Source organism: Bicyclus anynana, chromosome 20 (genome assembly GCF_947172395.1).
Source record: "Bicyclus anynana chromosome 20, ilBicAnyn1.1, whole genome shotgun sequence".
Lineage (NCBI taxonomy): Eukaryota > Metazoa > Arthropoda > Insecta > Lepidoptera > Nymphalidae > Bicyclus > Bicyclus anynana.
In genome coordinates this window covers 14,010,936-14,028,628 of record NC_069102.1, presented here as the reverse complement: position 1 = coordinate 14,028,628, position 17,693 = coordinate 14,010,936, and the positions used below count along the sequence as shown (strand labels likewise).

The 17,693-nt window shown below is 36.4% G+C and overlaps 1 protein-coding gene across 1 annotated transcript; it reads right to left on the bottom strand.

Annotated features, from left to right (window-relative positions):
• Positions 1-6,744: 6,744 nt before the first annotated feature.
• LOC112044851 (endocuticle structural glycoprotein SgAbd-2) lies at positions 6,745-17,234 on the bottom strand. The gene is made up of 5 exons (XM_052887774.1): positions 16,917-17,234; positions 14,909-16,843; positions 12,893-13,256; positions 8,997-9,206; positions 6,745-7,478 (listed from the first exon to the last, which is right to left on the bottom strand). Exons 2-5 carry the CDS (start codon positions 14,915-14,917, stop codon positions 7,423-7,425), a joined length of 639 nt encoding a protein of 212 aa, XP_052743734.1. The 5' UTR covers positions 14,918-16,843; positions 16,917-17,234; the 3' UTR covers positions 6,745-7,422.
• Between the last annotated feature and the right edge of the window lie 459 nt (positions 17,235-17,693).

Below are 17,693 nucleotides of genomic sequence, written 5' to 3'. Positions count from 1 at the left end.
ATACTAAGCACGGAGCATGAAACGAACTTGCGCGAACTGTGATACTAATTTCGTGAAAACATCTGTTTACACAAAGCCGTTACGACTTATGGCACATAATACGTAAGAGGAAAAATATTTTATTGATCAAAAACAATTACATAGTCTTTGGATCAAATCATACAGGAATATATATATACTGAGGTTTGGAGATGTGACCTTATGTTATTGAATGTTGAAGTTGAATTTTTCTGTAAAAACATTAATGTACATACATGACTGTTTTTACAGAAAAATTTAATAAAATCATAAAAATATGATAAATAAATATCATTATTATAAGGAATTTGGAAAAAAATCTCATGTGTGACGAATATTATTTTAGACGAGAATTAGCATTCCATGGATTCACCGGGTGACGAGTACGAATATTCTGAACTTATGAAAAACTTCGACCAGAGTCTGGTACTTATGAACCGAGTGTCTATTTATGGAGATCTTAATTATTAGATAAATATTAATGTATTTTTACCTTAAAGCGGATTTTGTTTATTTGTTATACCTGTTTGTGGTGGTAGTATTTTTATTTTTGTCTGAATAAAAGGTATATAATTCTGAAATGAATCCACCTGTACATTTTCCAGTTACCATTAATTTACGTGAAATTGAAACATTTTTTCACCATCGTTCCGGTAAAGTGTAAACGTGCTCTCAGTGACCAATCAGTAAGTTTATTATGAAACATTACTGTAACGGTTGGTAGCTTTCAATTTCAATTTGCTCTCGTGCTCGCGTCATATGAATCTGCGGTCTAGTTGACGTTGACCGGGATATCCCGGTCCAAGTTCTTCCTTCCTTCCCACTTCAACTAACTCAGACAGTTAAATAATACAATATTATGTAATTAAATCATCCACTATCGTCATTCATCTTAACTGCTTTGTATGTTCGAGTTCGAGTCCTAAATAATGAACTTTTCTGCCAAAATTTGGGAAGCCACCAAATAGCAACAACTAACAAGCTCTCCAAGTCGTTACAACTTTGATAAGCCGTCAATCTCATTCAGATCATGAGAGAGTCGGATATCTAAGCTAATCTAACCGCTAACCCAGAGCAGAACTTCAGAACAGGGTAATTCTCAGCTCTCACTTTTGTCTCCTATTAGAAGGAAGGTCTGGCTCTATAATGAACTGGTAAGTGGTACCCACAGAACACAGAACGCTAAAGCTACTGGTTTAGCAATTTCTCTCAGAACAAAGAATGATCCAGAATGAGTCTTTACAAGCAGCGTGGTGAAGCCGGTGAAATTTTTGTATTTGGAATGTCTACGACACCGTCGTGTTCCGCCTTAGACCATTGTTCCGCTCTCTATCTGCATAATATTATTCTTAAAGTCTTCTTTACTACTTACTACTTTTACTGTTACTTTAGCTTTACATGAAGAAACTGGCTGTTGATCTGTGATTCTTCTTAATATTACATTATATTTTCCTTGGGGGAGAGAAAGTGATATCTTCTTTTATCTTAGTGTCATGGAAGTGAAGGAACTCTTACAGACTAATATCAAATTACCAGGGCTCTACCGATTTAAATGATTTTTATTCGTATATATCTGAAGGTGTGTCAAGGCGAAGAGATTACATTTTTGGTATGTTAGCTAAATAGGTAGCTATAATGTAAATTGCATTATAACATAAATACGAGTAGTTATGTCGGGCCGGATATATTATACAAATAACGATTTTAGGCAAACAGATTTTTAGAACTTATCAGTTCCATGTAGACGCACTAACTGCAAGGTCAGTCGATAATATTTGGGAATTTTATATTTGAATAAGTACTCGCTTATTTGCATTGATTTTTCGACTAAATACTTATGGTAAGTTGATAACAACTTCGATATATATTATAATATTTCTTAGTTCATAGGCTTCTTATAGAGATTCAACAATTAAGTGAAAGCTTCTTAAGATGTTGGTCGAATGTTTTCGCTATAAGACCATTGACTGAAACAACCATCGGAACAATAATAGTTGACTCAACATTCCACACGGCGGTAATCTCGTGAGCGAGGTCCAAGTATTTTGATACTTTTTCCTTTTCGGCTTTAACCAGATTATCGTCATGTGGAACTGTAATATCAACAATTATTGCACGACGCACTGACCGATCGACTAGCACTATATCAGGTCTATTGGCAACAATATACCTGTCAGTGATAACCGTTCGGTCCTGCAGTGATAATGCACTGCTATTTGCAAGAACATTATTATCATTATTATCATTATTATCATTATCCAGCGTTGGACGTGTACCACTGGACACAGGCCTTCTGCAAGAAGTTCCAAATGCTACGGTCTTGAGAAGCCTGCATCCATGGAACTGAATGTGATAGGCATTTCAATATTATCTACTAGGTAGGTAATAGACAAATATTATTTTTAATTTAACCTGTTTAATTTTAAGTGCTGGCACATCTATTAAGCAAAGGGTACGTCTGGCTGTCCAACGCGGAAGTCCAGCCAGTATTTTTGATACCAACGTGGGAATTATTTGTATAGTTATTGGGATAATTAGATAAGTTTTTTTAATTTATTCTTTTAACAATAAAAAGAATTAACCCCAAATCGTTATAAGTACTTACTTAAAAGATAAACCTTAGTAGCTTAATCTTTTACTGTTAATCTATACTTTAATATTATAAAGCTAAAACGTTTGTTGAACGCGCTAATCTCAGAAACTACAGGTCCGATTTGAAAAATACTTTCAGTGTTATATAGCCCATTCATCGAGGAAGGCTATAGGCTATAATTATGTCCCCGTATTCCTACGGGAACGGAAACCACGCGAGCAAAACCTCGCGGCGTCAGCTAGTATTTTATAATTCACTAATTTAGTGTGAATTTAATAGGTTAATCTTTATATAACTGGGGTAAACCAAATATAAAACTGTCACGTAAACCACTAAATATACCTACTTGCTACTTCCCTACGTCACTAAATTATGTCATAGTTAACTTATAATAATTAATTACTAATAAGTTAAATTATAGTTCAGTTTAATTATAAAATAGATTAGGTACTAGCTATTTACCTATTGGTTTTCCTATTCTGTTCATTCATACTTTGTACGTCAGACGTGGGTAGGTAAATCATAAATTGACGTTATACTATTATGTATATTATGATTCACTGGACTATGTGTTAAGTTAATTTTTGACTAATTTCAGTTCCCGCAATGTCAATAATTCGATATGCGGCGCCCACATACCTAGTATTTAGTGTACTAGGTACAAAAATCAATCAAATTCAAGTATTTCTTCATACAAAAACTTTTGAATAGTCAAGTCTTTTCTTTCAGAAAGCACGAAAAAAGCGAGAAAGAATATAATTTTGTTACATTTTATGTCACACCTCGCCTTGTGTGCAAAGCTAAGCCAATAGGGATGATGTATGTTTTTTAAATTGCATATAAATTAGAAATATGCTAATAGTAAAGTCATTTTGTAAAAGTAACATGGTATCTGCGAGCATTACTTTCGGAGATACAGTGATTTAAAGAATCAGATTTGCAAAGAATGAAAAACCTACAAAAAAGGTTTTTGGGCAAGTTCGAACTTTGAAATAAAATTATGGTGTCAACACTGCAAATATGAGATTTTTGTACTCTACGGTAACGTAGTACTGGTGTACCTACTAAAGAAGCGTACAATAGATATTTAATATTTGTTAAATATCTTTAAATTACCAGCATGTTAAGAGAGCCTACTAGATGTAACTAACTGATACCTTCTCATTTTCGGCGAAATGATAAAGCTTTCCATAGAAAATGACTGTTGTTTCTACTGATAAAACTATGTAGATACACTTACACAGAAAATTATATGAATGTTACATTTTAGTTTATTTATTATTTTTAATTTATTATTTTGGACACCGTGGCGCAATGCACGGTGGATTTACAAGACGTGGACGTGGACGTGGTGGACGAGGTCCTGGGTTCGATTCCGGCTGGGCCGATTGAGGTTTCTTAATTGGTCCAGGTCTGGCTGGTGGGAGGCATGGGCCTTGGCTAGTTACCACCCTACCGACAATAACGTACCGCCAAGCGATTTAGCGTTACGGTACGATGTCGTGTAGAAAGCGAAAGGGGTGTGGATTTTCATCCACCTTCTAACAAGTTGGCCTGCTTCCATTTTAGATTGCATCATCACTTACCATCAGGTGAGATTTTAGTCAAGGGCTAACTTGTAAAGAATAAAGAAAAAAAAAGAAACTTCAATTGTCTAGTCGGTCCAGTAGTTAGCTTACGCAGCTAGACACTATGAGGTTCTGAGTTCGAATCCTGTCGGGTTATAAAATATTGAAATATCTTTCTTTGAAGTTTTCTGTCGTGGAAAGATGGTAGTATAACGCTCTCGTGTATGTTTTTAACATTCGATCGTTACAGAGACAAATATTATCGCCCGTCAACCTGCGTTGCAATAACGTGTTGGGTCTGAACTCTAAATATCTTATCTACAAGGAAAGGCCTTATTCTATCCATACACAAAGTACAGTACGACGAACGACGTCAAAAATTCCGCCAACTTCAAAGTCTTCAAATCAAACGATAGGCATAGTATATTTTCTAAATATTGACCTTATATGTAAGTACTTACATAGTTTTTGTGACTGTGATGTATTGGTCTGTGTGTATTTAACCTCGATGACGAAACGTATGAAATCATCATGTCCCACAGCCCATAGGTGAGCGATTTGATAATGTCAGTTCCAGAAGCAAGCAGGTCTATATCGCGTAGTTTTGCTAGTTGAAAATAGCACCACCAAACCACAGTAATATCCCTATCCATTCTTAATCCTACTAATATTATAAACGCGAAAGTTTGTATGGATGTTTGTTACTCTTTAACGCCGCTACTACTAAAGCGATTTGGCTGAAATTTAGAATGAAATTAGTTTTTACTCTGGAAAAAATCCATGGCTCCCGCGGGATTTGTGAAAAACTGAACTCCACGCGGACGAAGTCGCGGGCGTCCGCTAGTATTATAAATGTGAAAGTGTGTATCTATCTGTTTGTCTGTCTGTTTGTTTATCCGTCTTTCACGGCAAAACGGAGCTACGAATTGACGGAGATAGTTTAAAGGATGAAGAGTGATATAGATCACTTTTGTCTCTTTCTGACTCCCCACTTCACTAAAATTTGGGGTGGAAGTTATTAAAAATTGGTATGCAGACTGTTAAAAATTGGTATGCAGACTATTTGTGACATAATAACATATAATTTTTTTTTTTAATCCGCCCTCGCCCCCTTAGGTGAGGTGAGAGGGGGCGTAATTTTATGTGGGACTTTTCGCAGCTTTCAAGATAGGGCCCCTTCCCTACGTAGGGTAGTGTAGGAGTAGGGTAGGAATAGTGCACATAAGTCAAAGCGAAGCTTGACCGGGACCGCTAGTTATGTGCAAGTACATAAAATTACTGTGACCAAACCCAAGCAAACTATACAAATAAGTGTTTATACTTACGTTTAGTGTTGCATGTGCTAGAATACGAGTAAGTAACACCTACGAGTATGTGCTCGTATCAGCTATATTTGGCAATTAACTCATATAAAAGCGTTCAAGCGATTCAAATCTAAATTGTTCAGAATGACATCATGATAACTGAACTTTTTGCCTTCGTTGGCCTTGCATCTGCAAATGACTGCTCATACGGTCACACCATGTCGTTTGTGATTCGTTATGCTTATGAAGCTAATCAATACATATAAATAAAATTAAAGTGTCTCTCTGTCATTTCAAAATATCGGTATTTTCTCAAGTGTTCATACTTATATTTTAAATGCAAAAACGTCGGTCTGTTACTTACTTCAGCTAAATTACTGAACTGATTATGATAAAATTTGATAAAGATATAATTAGGACTTTGAAGTGTAGCATAGGCTACTTTTTATTCCGGAAAAATCCTTAGTTCCTGCGGGATTTGTTTAAAACAAAATTTCACGCGAATGAAGTATCCAACGTCCGCTAGTATAATTTCAATTTAGTATCATTAATAGAGCCGTGATAGTCCAGTGGATATTACCTCTGTCTCCAATTTCGGAGGGTGTAGGTTCGAATCCGGTCCGGCGCACCTCCAACTTTTCAGTTATGAGAATTTTAAGAAATTAAAATTTGCAGAAAATGCTGCAACTTTTTTCCTGAAATTATTGCAGAGTCTATTGTAGAATTTACAACTACATTATTCAGTGACTAAGTAAATGCGCCTTAAGTTTTACTTTAGGCAAATTATTATGTTTGTGTATTAACTTGACAGTAACGATTTTATGCGGATGTTAGATGACTTTACTTGTAAAATTTATAAAGAAATAATGCTTAGAGACACTCAGCGGATGATGAAGAGATGCCTATGCGCAGAATAGATATATTTACTTGGTCCAAGCAGAAATTAGGAGATCCGTTAAAGAATCATAGATATCGGCATAGCATAGAATTGCAATGATGATTTCTGAAGTGAAGTGACAACGGGCGGGGCATAGATCGAGCCGATGGATGGACAGGGTCCCAAGTACTGGTACTTGGGACCCTGGTACTTGGTTTGTCGACCTCCTACTATATGGACTGACTATCAAACGAGTTGTAGTTTTCTGGACAACTTGATACCTTGGGCAAATCGTTTCTTTGAAATTGGACGTTGCAAAAAATTTACAAAACTTAACACAGATTTGTGACAATCTTCCGCTAATGGATCATGAATAAAACAATGTAAAATATTTACAATTTTATTAAAAAAGTAATAATACAATTTACTATAAGTATAAATTACTGGCCTCTCTACGAGTTACATAAATAGGATGTTTGTATGTAAATAATGTAAAAGTACAGTCAATGGCGTATTAAAATATAATATGTACAACATTAATTAATGGATATACCTACTTTTATTTTCATTTATTTGCAGACATCATTTTATAAATACGAGTAATGTACCTACCTTACTGTAAATCTTGTAGATTTTATTTTTAATTTCCTAGTAACTAGATCAAAAGTATTGTAAATATTTTTCTTCATTCGATTGATTCGATTCAAACTGATCTATATTAATGTTGACTGCTCAACTGAATAGAAACTGCAATTTTTAGTTGAAGTTTGCTGTAGAGTAGCAGTTGCGATAGTTTCATAGATACATGGATTAAATTTAAGCATCAATTTACTCCAAAGTAACATGGACTTAATCCTTTTCAAAGAACCCTTTACACCTTTACTAAGTAAATTCAGTTTACTTTGATGTAAAGTGATCCTTGAATCTTAATCCATGTTTATGAATAAGGCCGTTAGTGTATATGCGGATGATATTTCTCTTCTAGATGAACTACGTAGGTGTGTCACGTGATTTGGTGGGATGTCATTGATGAGTGATGAATATCCTCGTAAAGTGTAAGGTTCAATAGCCAGCATCAGCGTCGTAGCTGCTCTTTTGGCTGTCGTAAAGACCTGAAACTGAAAAGGAAATACATGTCAATCTATTTTTAAGTAGCTGACTTCGTCCGCGTGGAATTTAGTTTCTCACAAATCCCTCGGGAAGCATGGATTTTTCCGGGATAAAAAGTAGTAAGTGTGTTAATCCAGGCTATAATATATCTTAATACCAAATTTCGGCTAATTCGGTTCAGTAGTTGAGGCGTGAAAGAGTAACAAACATTCATATCATCAAAACCATCAGTTTTCGCAAATCTCGGGAAACCATGGATTTTTTCGGGATAAAAAGCCTATGTGTTAATCCAGCCTTTCGCCAAATTTCAGCCAAATCGCTTCAGTAGTAGCGGCGTTACAGTAACAAACATCCAAACATACATACAAACTTTCGCGTTTATAATATTAGTAGGATCGGATTTGTCATTATTGTAGCTCATCAGAAATAGACTAATCGCTAGAAGTCAGGCTTTTTTTCTTATAGAAAATCTCCTGAAAAAAATAATTTTCTTAAAGGGTGACAATGTGTAACAATATCTCTGTCAGATGTTAATGACAATGACAGGGAAGAAACTTAGCGTGCACTTAGAGTTTGTAACATCAGCAATTCCTTACACCGGATTGCAATTGATAATTTTGTAGAAGAAAGAATTTCTTAATATTTCATGCCTGATTCAATACTCAACCCTTGTCCCCAGGTCCTCATGAACCAAAGCCGCAAAGGCTATAGGGTTCATGAAACCTCGGTTGCGCATCCTGGGTCATTCTATTAAATATTAAAATTTTCTTTCTTCCAAAAAATTCTCAATTTTTGGAAATACAGTTTGATTGTATGTTTTGAATAGACTCTGTAACTACTGAACCGATTTGAAAAATTCTTTCACTTTTGGGAAGCTACACTATCCCCGAGTGCTATAGACTATAACTTATCCTAGTATTTCTACGGGAACGAGAACCACGCGGGTGAAACCGCACAGCGTCTCCTAATCTATACTAATATTATAAAGCTGAAGAGTTCGTTTTTAGTTTGCATGAACGCGCTAATCTCAGGAACTACTGGTCCGATTCGAAAAATTCTTTCAGTGTTAGATAGCCCATTTATCGAGGAAGGCTATATCTACTATTCCCGTATTCCTACGGGAACGGGTACCACGCGGGTACCAGCTAGTACTGAATAAAATTATCGTTGAAGGTAACCCGGTGTTGGGAAGATGGTGGATGGTGGTGTTACACAAGTCCTCATTAATTACGAGTACTAATATCTGATAGTGGTCTACACATTCATCATTAACAGCCCATATTCGGCTCACTGTTGAGCACGAGTCTCCTCTTAGAATAAAAGGGTCAGGCTAATAGTCCACCACGCTGGCCCAATGTGGATTGGCAGACTTCACACTCGTATACATTATTACTCTTAAATCCTTCTATAGAAACCTGTGTTGGAGTAGGGTGGGCTTGAGAAGTTTCCCAGTAGGCCATTAAAATAGGAAGGTGATGATCAATATAGATGTTTATCCGATTTTCAAGCCAGTATAAAAAAAATACCATCACTAGCAGCTGCAGTCAGCTGCAAGCTCTTCAAGATATCATCGGGAATGGGTGGTGGAGTGGGCAGGTGGTCACCGCTGGGGTGGTAGCCGGTCTCGTCCGCGGTGTAGGTGACGGTGTACGTCTGCCCGTCGTCGCCCACATACGAGAAAGAGCCCGACACTGCTAGCGAGCCTTCTTCTGGTTGAACACCGGGGAGGATTCGACCTGGAATTGAGAGTAAGGCGAATTTAGAAAAATGTCTTTTTACTGACACCCGCCACTTCATTCGCCCTTAAGAGCGCGCAGCGCGTCGGTACGATATGGATAAAATTCGAAGCGCAAACGAGACGCCGAATTATGACTTTCACGTGAGTGAAAAGCACGGAGCGATTGACGCGCGACGCAAATTTTATGACGTGAGCGCCAAAACCATTTTTACCTAATTGCAAGTAAATTAAACAACATAACGAAAAACAAAATGGCCATGTTCAAGATATATACCTAATTTTCTATACAAAACAAAAATTTAAGAAAATGAATTTGCTTTTCCTGAGATTGAAAGCAAAATGTGAGTAAAACATGTGTTTTTCAAAAAAATAAACTATCGAGAAAAGTTTTACAAATTGTGTATTTTGTATAGTCATAACGAAGCTAACACTTTGAAATATCATTTACCCAAATCTAGGCTCCTAACTTTTCCAGAATCTGAGATCCAGAACCATTTGAAACCACCAAATTACATATTGCACACTCTTAAACCTCCTTAATCGGGCCCTGCAAAATCCGTTCTTAGCGGACCTCTACTACCTATAAACTACCACCCTGCCAAGTTTCATCTTTGTATGTCAAGCAATTTTTGAGATTTTATGATGAATGACTTTTAAATTTATATATTACGATGCCTATAATAAAGTACGTCGTCTGTCTGTCTGTCTGTTACCCTTTCACGGCTAAACCACTGAACTGATTAGGATTAAATTTGGTATAGAAATAAATTGAACTTTGGAGCAGAACATAAGCTTCGTTTTATCCCAAAAAAATTTCACTCAAGGTGCCTCTGCCATTCTAAGGTCTTATTTTGGTTACAGTTTGATTTATTAATTAAGTAGTCCTGACAAATGTTGTGAATCATAACTTTTGTTCGACATTAGTTTTCTTATTTTTGTAATCGCTTTTGAGTCTAAAAGACTTGTATATTATGTTACGTTTGTTTGTCAATTTTTAAGACTAAAAAAATCTGTCTACAAGCTTTTAATTAAATGGCATTAACACTGCATAATTATGATTGTGTTAGTTTTAACATTTTGATCGTTCTAGTTTATTCTTTGCGGTTACCCATAAACACATGGCTTGTCTATTATTATCAGAGGTATCTAATTCAATGGAAACCATGACCCCATTAGTTAATTGAATTCGTTCATGATAGAGTAACAATGTAAACTTTGGGTAAAGGTCAAGAGAAGGAGTATCCTCAGACAGTGGCGGATTTGCCAGTAGGCTAAGTAGGCTGGAGCGTACGACGGCAAAAGTCCATTTTAGGTCCACTCTTGTACCCCGTATCATTAAAATTTAGAAATTATCAAATATCATATATACAAAGATTTTATTAAAATTTAAATAAGTGACTCTAACTAAATAAAATTAAAAACCCAAGTTTTTGAGATCTATCAAGATGGCGCCCTTAAAGCAACTATGACATAACAATTGAAAAAAAGCAACAAATTGACTACTGCATTCAAAACGTCATCAATTCGCCATTATTACCCTTATTAGTGGAATTAAAGTGAATTCTTAGATTTGTATAATAAAAAATATTTTCTTTTATTTCCGCCAGGGTACGAAGACTGATTCGGGGCTCCATACAACTTTGGATCATCTCCTTTTAAGAGGCGGCGTATTTTATTCAAAAATCTTTATCTTACAAAAATAAAGAAAATGAGTCTTGAAAATGTAACGATGTTTTTTTTTATTCGTCGTTATCAACTCATATTCGGCTCACTGCTGAGCTCGAGTCTGCTGTCAGAATGAGAGGGGTTAGGCCACGACGCTGGCCCAATTGGCAAACTTCACACACGAGAATTAAGAAAATTCTCTGGTATGCAGGTTTCCTCACGATGTTTTCCTTCACCGTTTGAGACACGTGTTATTTAATTTCTTAAAATGCACACAACTGAAAAGTTGGAGGTGCATGCCCCGGACCGGATTCGAACCCACACCCTCCGGAATCAGAGGCAGAGGTCATATCCACTAGGCTATCATATCACTGTTTTATCATTTTTTTATTATTTATTGTAAATTATATTAGGAAGCTAATAAACGTCTATAGGTCTCTTGCTGTATACTAAAATATTAAAAGTTGCAATTTTTTTTTGACACAATTTAAGATAATTGTATTGATTGCGATCTAGGATACCTATGGAATTTCAGTTTTCAGTATTATAACTCCGTAATTTTACAAATACAATTACAAAAATTTAACAGCCTACTGGCGGTAAATTTTGTAAATCCGCCACTGTCCTCAGATCGAGGTTAAGCTTAAGCTAAGGGCGGGTAAATGGTATTGTGACTAAAGCGCTAATTTAATTGGAATAAACTATTATAATATTTGTAAAATTACAGAGTTACAAACACAACAACTAACAAACTATTCGTAGTAAAAAATATTATAGAATTTCCCACTAACCCGCACTGCAACAGTGTCTCACAAACAACGTGGCATTCTATAGCCAAATTAATTTTCAAAATCGGTTCAGTACATCCAGAGATTACCCCCTACAATCTCATAAACACACAAACGCACAAACTTTACCTCTTTGTAATTAGCAGAGATATAGATTTTTTTATTAGGTATTATTATTTACAAGTTAACCCTTGACTACAATCTTACCTGATGGTAAGTGATGATGCAGTCTAAGATGGAAGCGGGCTAACTTGTTAGGAGGAGGATGAAAATCCACACCTCTTTCGATTTCTACACGACATTGTACCGGAAAACTAAATCGCTGGGTGGTACGTCTTTGTCGGTAGTGTGATAGTTACCACCCTACCGACAAAGACGAACAAAGACGAAGATAGATCTTTAGCTATTTTGCAATTTGAGGTTAACCAGGTTTTCGCTAGTAGTGATTGCGTTAGAAAAGCTCTCAATCATCATTATATGATGTAACAGCATCAAGCGTCTACATACATACCTACTCTTATGCCTGTTACCTACATTACATGCGAGTAATGGTAATGGACCACTTGATAGCGAACCTTTGACACAAACATTGCGTCAGGGATGCATTATTGAATAATAGTAGGTAACTACAAGTATTTGCTTTTTGTCACTAATAAGTATTAACATTTGGAAACTAAACACTTAACCATAATCTTGAGTACGCTTTTAAGCACATATTTGAACTTTCTAGATAAAGGGAGTCAAAGTTAATTATAGTCCAGTGCATATGTTCTCCGATTCCGAAGGGTATGGGCTCGAATCCGGTTCGGACATACCTCCAACTTTTCAGTTGTGTGCATTTTGATGAAATTAAATATCACGTGTCTCAAACGGTGAAGGAAAAACATCGTGAGGAAACCTGCATACGTATCAGAGAATGTTCTTAATTCTCTGCGTGTGTGAAGTCTGCCAATCCGCATTAGGCCAGCGTGGTGAACTTTCATTCTGAGAGGAGATAATCAACCTTTATTCGACTCAGCAGTGAGCCGAATATAGGTTGATAATGACAAAGTTAATAATGAATAATGCTTCTTCTTTCTAGTCTAGGGTAAATCTATACTAATATTATAAAGCTGAAGAGTTTGTTTGTTTGATTGAACGCGCCAATTTCAGCAACTACTTCTCCGATTTGAAATATACTTTCAGTGTTAGATAGCCCATTTTTAGTCAGCTAGTAAAATAAGTGACTTACCATCTTGTTCGGCCTTAGTACCATCACTAGTTTCGTAGGCGTAATGCCATCCTTTGTCATCTATTTCATTTTCGTATCTCGAGATCTGAGCTTGACTCGCGTAGTTATCCGCGCGACTGGTGAAACTTTGGCCTGGGCTCACGTAGTTCTGGCCTTGACTTGGGTAGTTCTGGCCTTGACTTGCGTAGTTCTGGGACTGACCGGCGTAACTCTGGGGCTGACTGACGTACGGACCAGAGTCTGAGGAAGCCTGTTCTAAAGGTGTTTGAAGCTCTGTGTTAATGGCATTGGCTCCTTTATTCGGTGGTAGGTATTTATCCAGCCGCGCTGCAGCGGCTATTGAGATAACTGTTAGAGTGATTAGCTGTAACAAGAAAATATTTTTTTAGTACTAATATGAACGACCAAGCCATTAAGCCCACCTGATTGTTACTGGAAACTGACGGCTATAAACATAGCAACACTTCGCAGGGCATGCAAAGAACAAACCTACAAAGTGCCGCCATGTGCCCTTTAACCTGAAATCTCATATGTTTCACCAGCAACCATAGCCTTCAGGCTGAAACACAACAATGCTGCTTGGTGGCGTAATTAAGCATGGCGGTCGTACTTCCCTGGACTCTGTTACAGGAACTTCTACTAGCTTCTACTATTAGTAGTAGGTAGTAGAAGTATTCCAAAAATGACTACCTAATTTACGAAAGACTATTTTTTAAGTTTGAAAAAAAAAATCTTTTTTAACTTTTAAAATGAATATATGTTTTTCAAGATTTAGATTAAGATTTGGAAGTTAAATAAATAGCCTACCTAGTCGTTTTCGAGAATTACCTATTGAAAGTTATTGAATCAAAGAGGAGTACCTATAAACTCTTCATTTACAATAGCAAATACAATCCTACTAATATACTATACGCGAAAGTTTGTATGTTTTTACTTTTAAACGCCGCAACTACTGAACCGATTTGGCTGAAATTTATGAATGGTAATAATTTTACTCTAGATTAACACATAGGCTACTCTTTGTCCCGAAAAAATCCCGAGATTTGCAAAAAACTGATGATTTTGATGGTATGAATATGAATATTTGGAAGTCCTTACAAAAGGCCTATGTCCTGCAGTGGACGTCCATCGGCTGATATGATGAATATTTGTTACTCTTTCACACCGCGACTACTGAACCGAATTAACTCAAATTTAAAATACATATAGTTTATAGTCTGAATTAACATTTACTACTTTTTATCCCTATTCATATTTCCCGCGGGATTTGTGAAAAACTGAATTCCACGCGGACGAAGTCGCGGGAGTCCGTTAGTCGCACAAAAAATATACGCACAAAATTTATTTGTGTTGTAACTTGAAGGAGTCTTCTTTTTTTGGAAGTCACTATGAAGACCGGTCAGTTAAAAGCTAGGGTTACACACACTGTTTAGATTAAGCAATTGACACTTGAGTTAATTAACATTTTCGTAATTACTTAATGTATCAAAAACCACTTGACACTGCACTTAATCAAAGTTAATCCAAGAAGACGGTATTCTAGTCTTGACACGTCCTAAATAGCACCACCAGTTACATAAGGCATTAATATACATTAATAGATACACCACGCAGTAAAAGTTATAGAATAGCGCTATAACTATAATGGATAACTGTTATACTATATTTTATAGCTGTTCGTTATAATTGGGATATTAAAGACTTTTTATATGAGAAAGTATTAATTAAATTAAAGAAATATATAAAAAATAAAAAAACGGCTAAAACACACTTTACAACCTGAGTAAACTGTAAGTTTTATATTTTTAAATAGGATTTCTTAATCATGAGCCTGTTCAGGCTCTTAAGCATAAAAGTTGCAACAATGTTGCCTGATCCCGGATGAGTTCGAAATTCAAACATTATGTTTTAATTTAAGTCAGTTAGTTTCAGATCAGTTTTTGGCGTTTTTCTATTTTAGTATTTATGAAAACACTCGCGAAAGTTGAAATTGTAAAATATAAAAACAGTACTAACAAATTTCATGGTTGTTTGAAGTATCGCTGTATGTATTATGGAGGTTGATGGTGAAATGATGAGTTGTGCTCAATCCGCCGCGGTTTTATACTGAGATTGATAACAGCATCCCAATCTCAGCTCCCTTCACGTCTCGGCTTAGCAATAGAGACGGTTTTTGAACTTGGTCGTTACTCATATGTTATATAGTTCAGGAGTTGGCACCAGTTTTTGGCATACTGCTGAGACAATTAGCTATCTATCTATCGTGTAGTCTCTGGATGTACTATGATAAAATTACTTTGAAAATCATTGTCCATTGGCTCAACAGCGTTGATCGACGACTTACAGAATGTTTCTTCTCCTTCGATGACAATTTCCTTACTCCATCTTTTAAATACAATTTTGTACGCACCAACTTTGTAGCACACAGTGTGGGGGTCGCAAGAATGATGTTAACTGGTCAGTTTAAACGCGATGTTAGTGCTCATAAGACCTCGTATTACGTACGAATAAAAACAATGAACTTTATTTAGATATATTTTGAGATTTGTTAATTTTAGCAAACGTATTTTAATTTATTTTTGTCTATATTACATTCTTCGTTAATAAGTAGGGTATATTCTTGCTCTATTATTTTCCATTGAATATACCTAGATAGATAAAAAATTGGTTGTTTGTAAAGTTAGTTTACTGACGATAGTTATGCGTGACAAGTGTTTAATAATCTTCATAGACCAAAATATACTTTGTTTCTTGTGAAAAAACATGTCAACCCGTAGAGCGAGGGAACGACGCATGACGTCATCTTTTTTCGAGTGTGCAGCCGGCTCCATCGAATTATAAGGCGTTGTCACGTCAAAATCTCGCCACCGGCTCTCGGCCTACAATGATCTGACTCCGCAGTTATTTGTAAACGGCTGCAACGATATTAATTGGTGTATTTAGATCGGCGTGAATCGTGCGACATTGGGTGAAGACTCGCTAACTGTTCCTAACGTGGCGTGGTGGGTTATTGTGTAATTATAACTTTGTAATTTAGTCGGACGGACTGATTGGCATGCCTTGTGTGATCGATGATGCGTTTTACAATACTATATAATATACAACGTGTCCCAAAATTCAACGATAAGCGGGCGCCAAAAGATTGACCTGCTCATGAGCACTTAAGGAAAAATAATAAAAAAAATATACCTAAATTTTTTTTTTAGTTACAAAATAAATTTTAAAATTCTTTGAAAATTTACACCTTGTATGATATTTTGAACTACCGCAGCTACAATTTCTTAAATATGCTTAAGATTTTTTTTGTATCGGAACCTAAGTAGTACTACTATTCACCACAACTCTTAAAAACACCACAATGCCCGCAGTTTTTACACAAAAAAAAATCAAAATATTTTTTTTCCCTCAAATTTTTAAAGATTTTTACTTTCAGTCTACTTTGACTCATGGTCTTGCAAAAAAAAGTATGAACACCGCTATGGCAAGTTATTTTCAAAGTTGACGCAACTAATCAAGATTTCAAAATAGTATAATACCCTAGGATAACTAGTCACAAAAAAAAATATGCGTACCATTTGTAAACAAGAACCAAATTTCTTAATTGTTCTTGTTGTTAGTAATAAATTTTACTATGTTCCAAAAATGTGTTTGTTATTTTAATTACACAACATTAAAGTAAATGTTCGAATTGTTTTCCACCGGCATTAATACAGGCACGACATCGCCTTAAAAACGACCGTTTTATTTTTCGCGCATATCTTCTAGCATTGATATGTGCCGCAGCCTGAGTGATTTTTTGCCGAAGCACGTCCAATGTCGTAATCGGTTTTGCGTAGATCCTGTCTTTGAGACAACCCCAATAAAAGAAATCCAGGGGGTTTAGGTCGGGTGATCGGGGTGGCCATAGGATAGGACCAAGTCGCCCGATCCAACGCCCCGGATACTCGTGGTCTAGACCACGAGTATCCGGGGCGTTGGATCCTAAATACCTAATCCTTAATCCTTAATCCCTAATCCTTAATACCTAGGTATTGTCTCACAGGACGAGCGTAGTGAGCTGGGCAACCATCATTTTGATACCACATATTTTGAAGGTCGCTTAGGGGGACGTCTTCTAGTAATTCTTGCAAATCATTTTGTAAAAAGTTCAAATAACTGTCCCCATCTAAGTTTCCTTGTAATTCAAAAGGCCCAATCACTTTTCCATTTAAAATGCCCGTCCATAAGTTGACCTTAAATTGATATTGGGATTTGTCTTCTCTCATCAGGTGCGGATTCTCATTGCTCCAGCTGTGTAGGTTGTGAAGATTTAAATAGCCATCTTTCTTGCAGGTTGTTTCATCCGACCATAGTACTTTATCCAAGAACTGAGGATCTTCCCGATGCTTTTGAAGCATCACTCGGCAAAATGCGATCCGCAGTGGATAGTCCCGTGATAGTAACGTTTGTACACGTCTGTAATGATATGGGTGTAGCCGATGACGTTTTAGTATTCGATGTGCTGAACTTTTTGGGATTCCCGTAGCTGCTTCTATGGCACGCACTGAGGTAGTTGAATCAATGTTTATTTCATTGAGAACTTCTTCATCGCATTCCGATCTAGGTCTTCCAGCGTTTCTTCTAGCTGACGGCAAACGACCCTCCGAAAACGCTTGATGCACATTCATAAATACCCGATAATCTGGATATCTTTGAGCGTTTGGGTACCTTTCTCGATACAATCTGCTAGCAGCGTTAGCATTGCACCGACATTCTCCATAAATGAGATGCATGTTAGCGTATTCCATCGGCGTGTATGGTT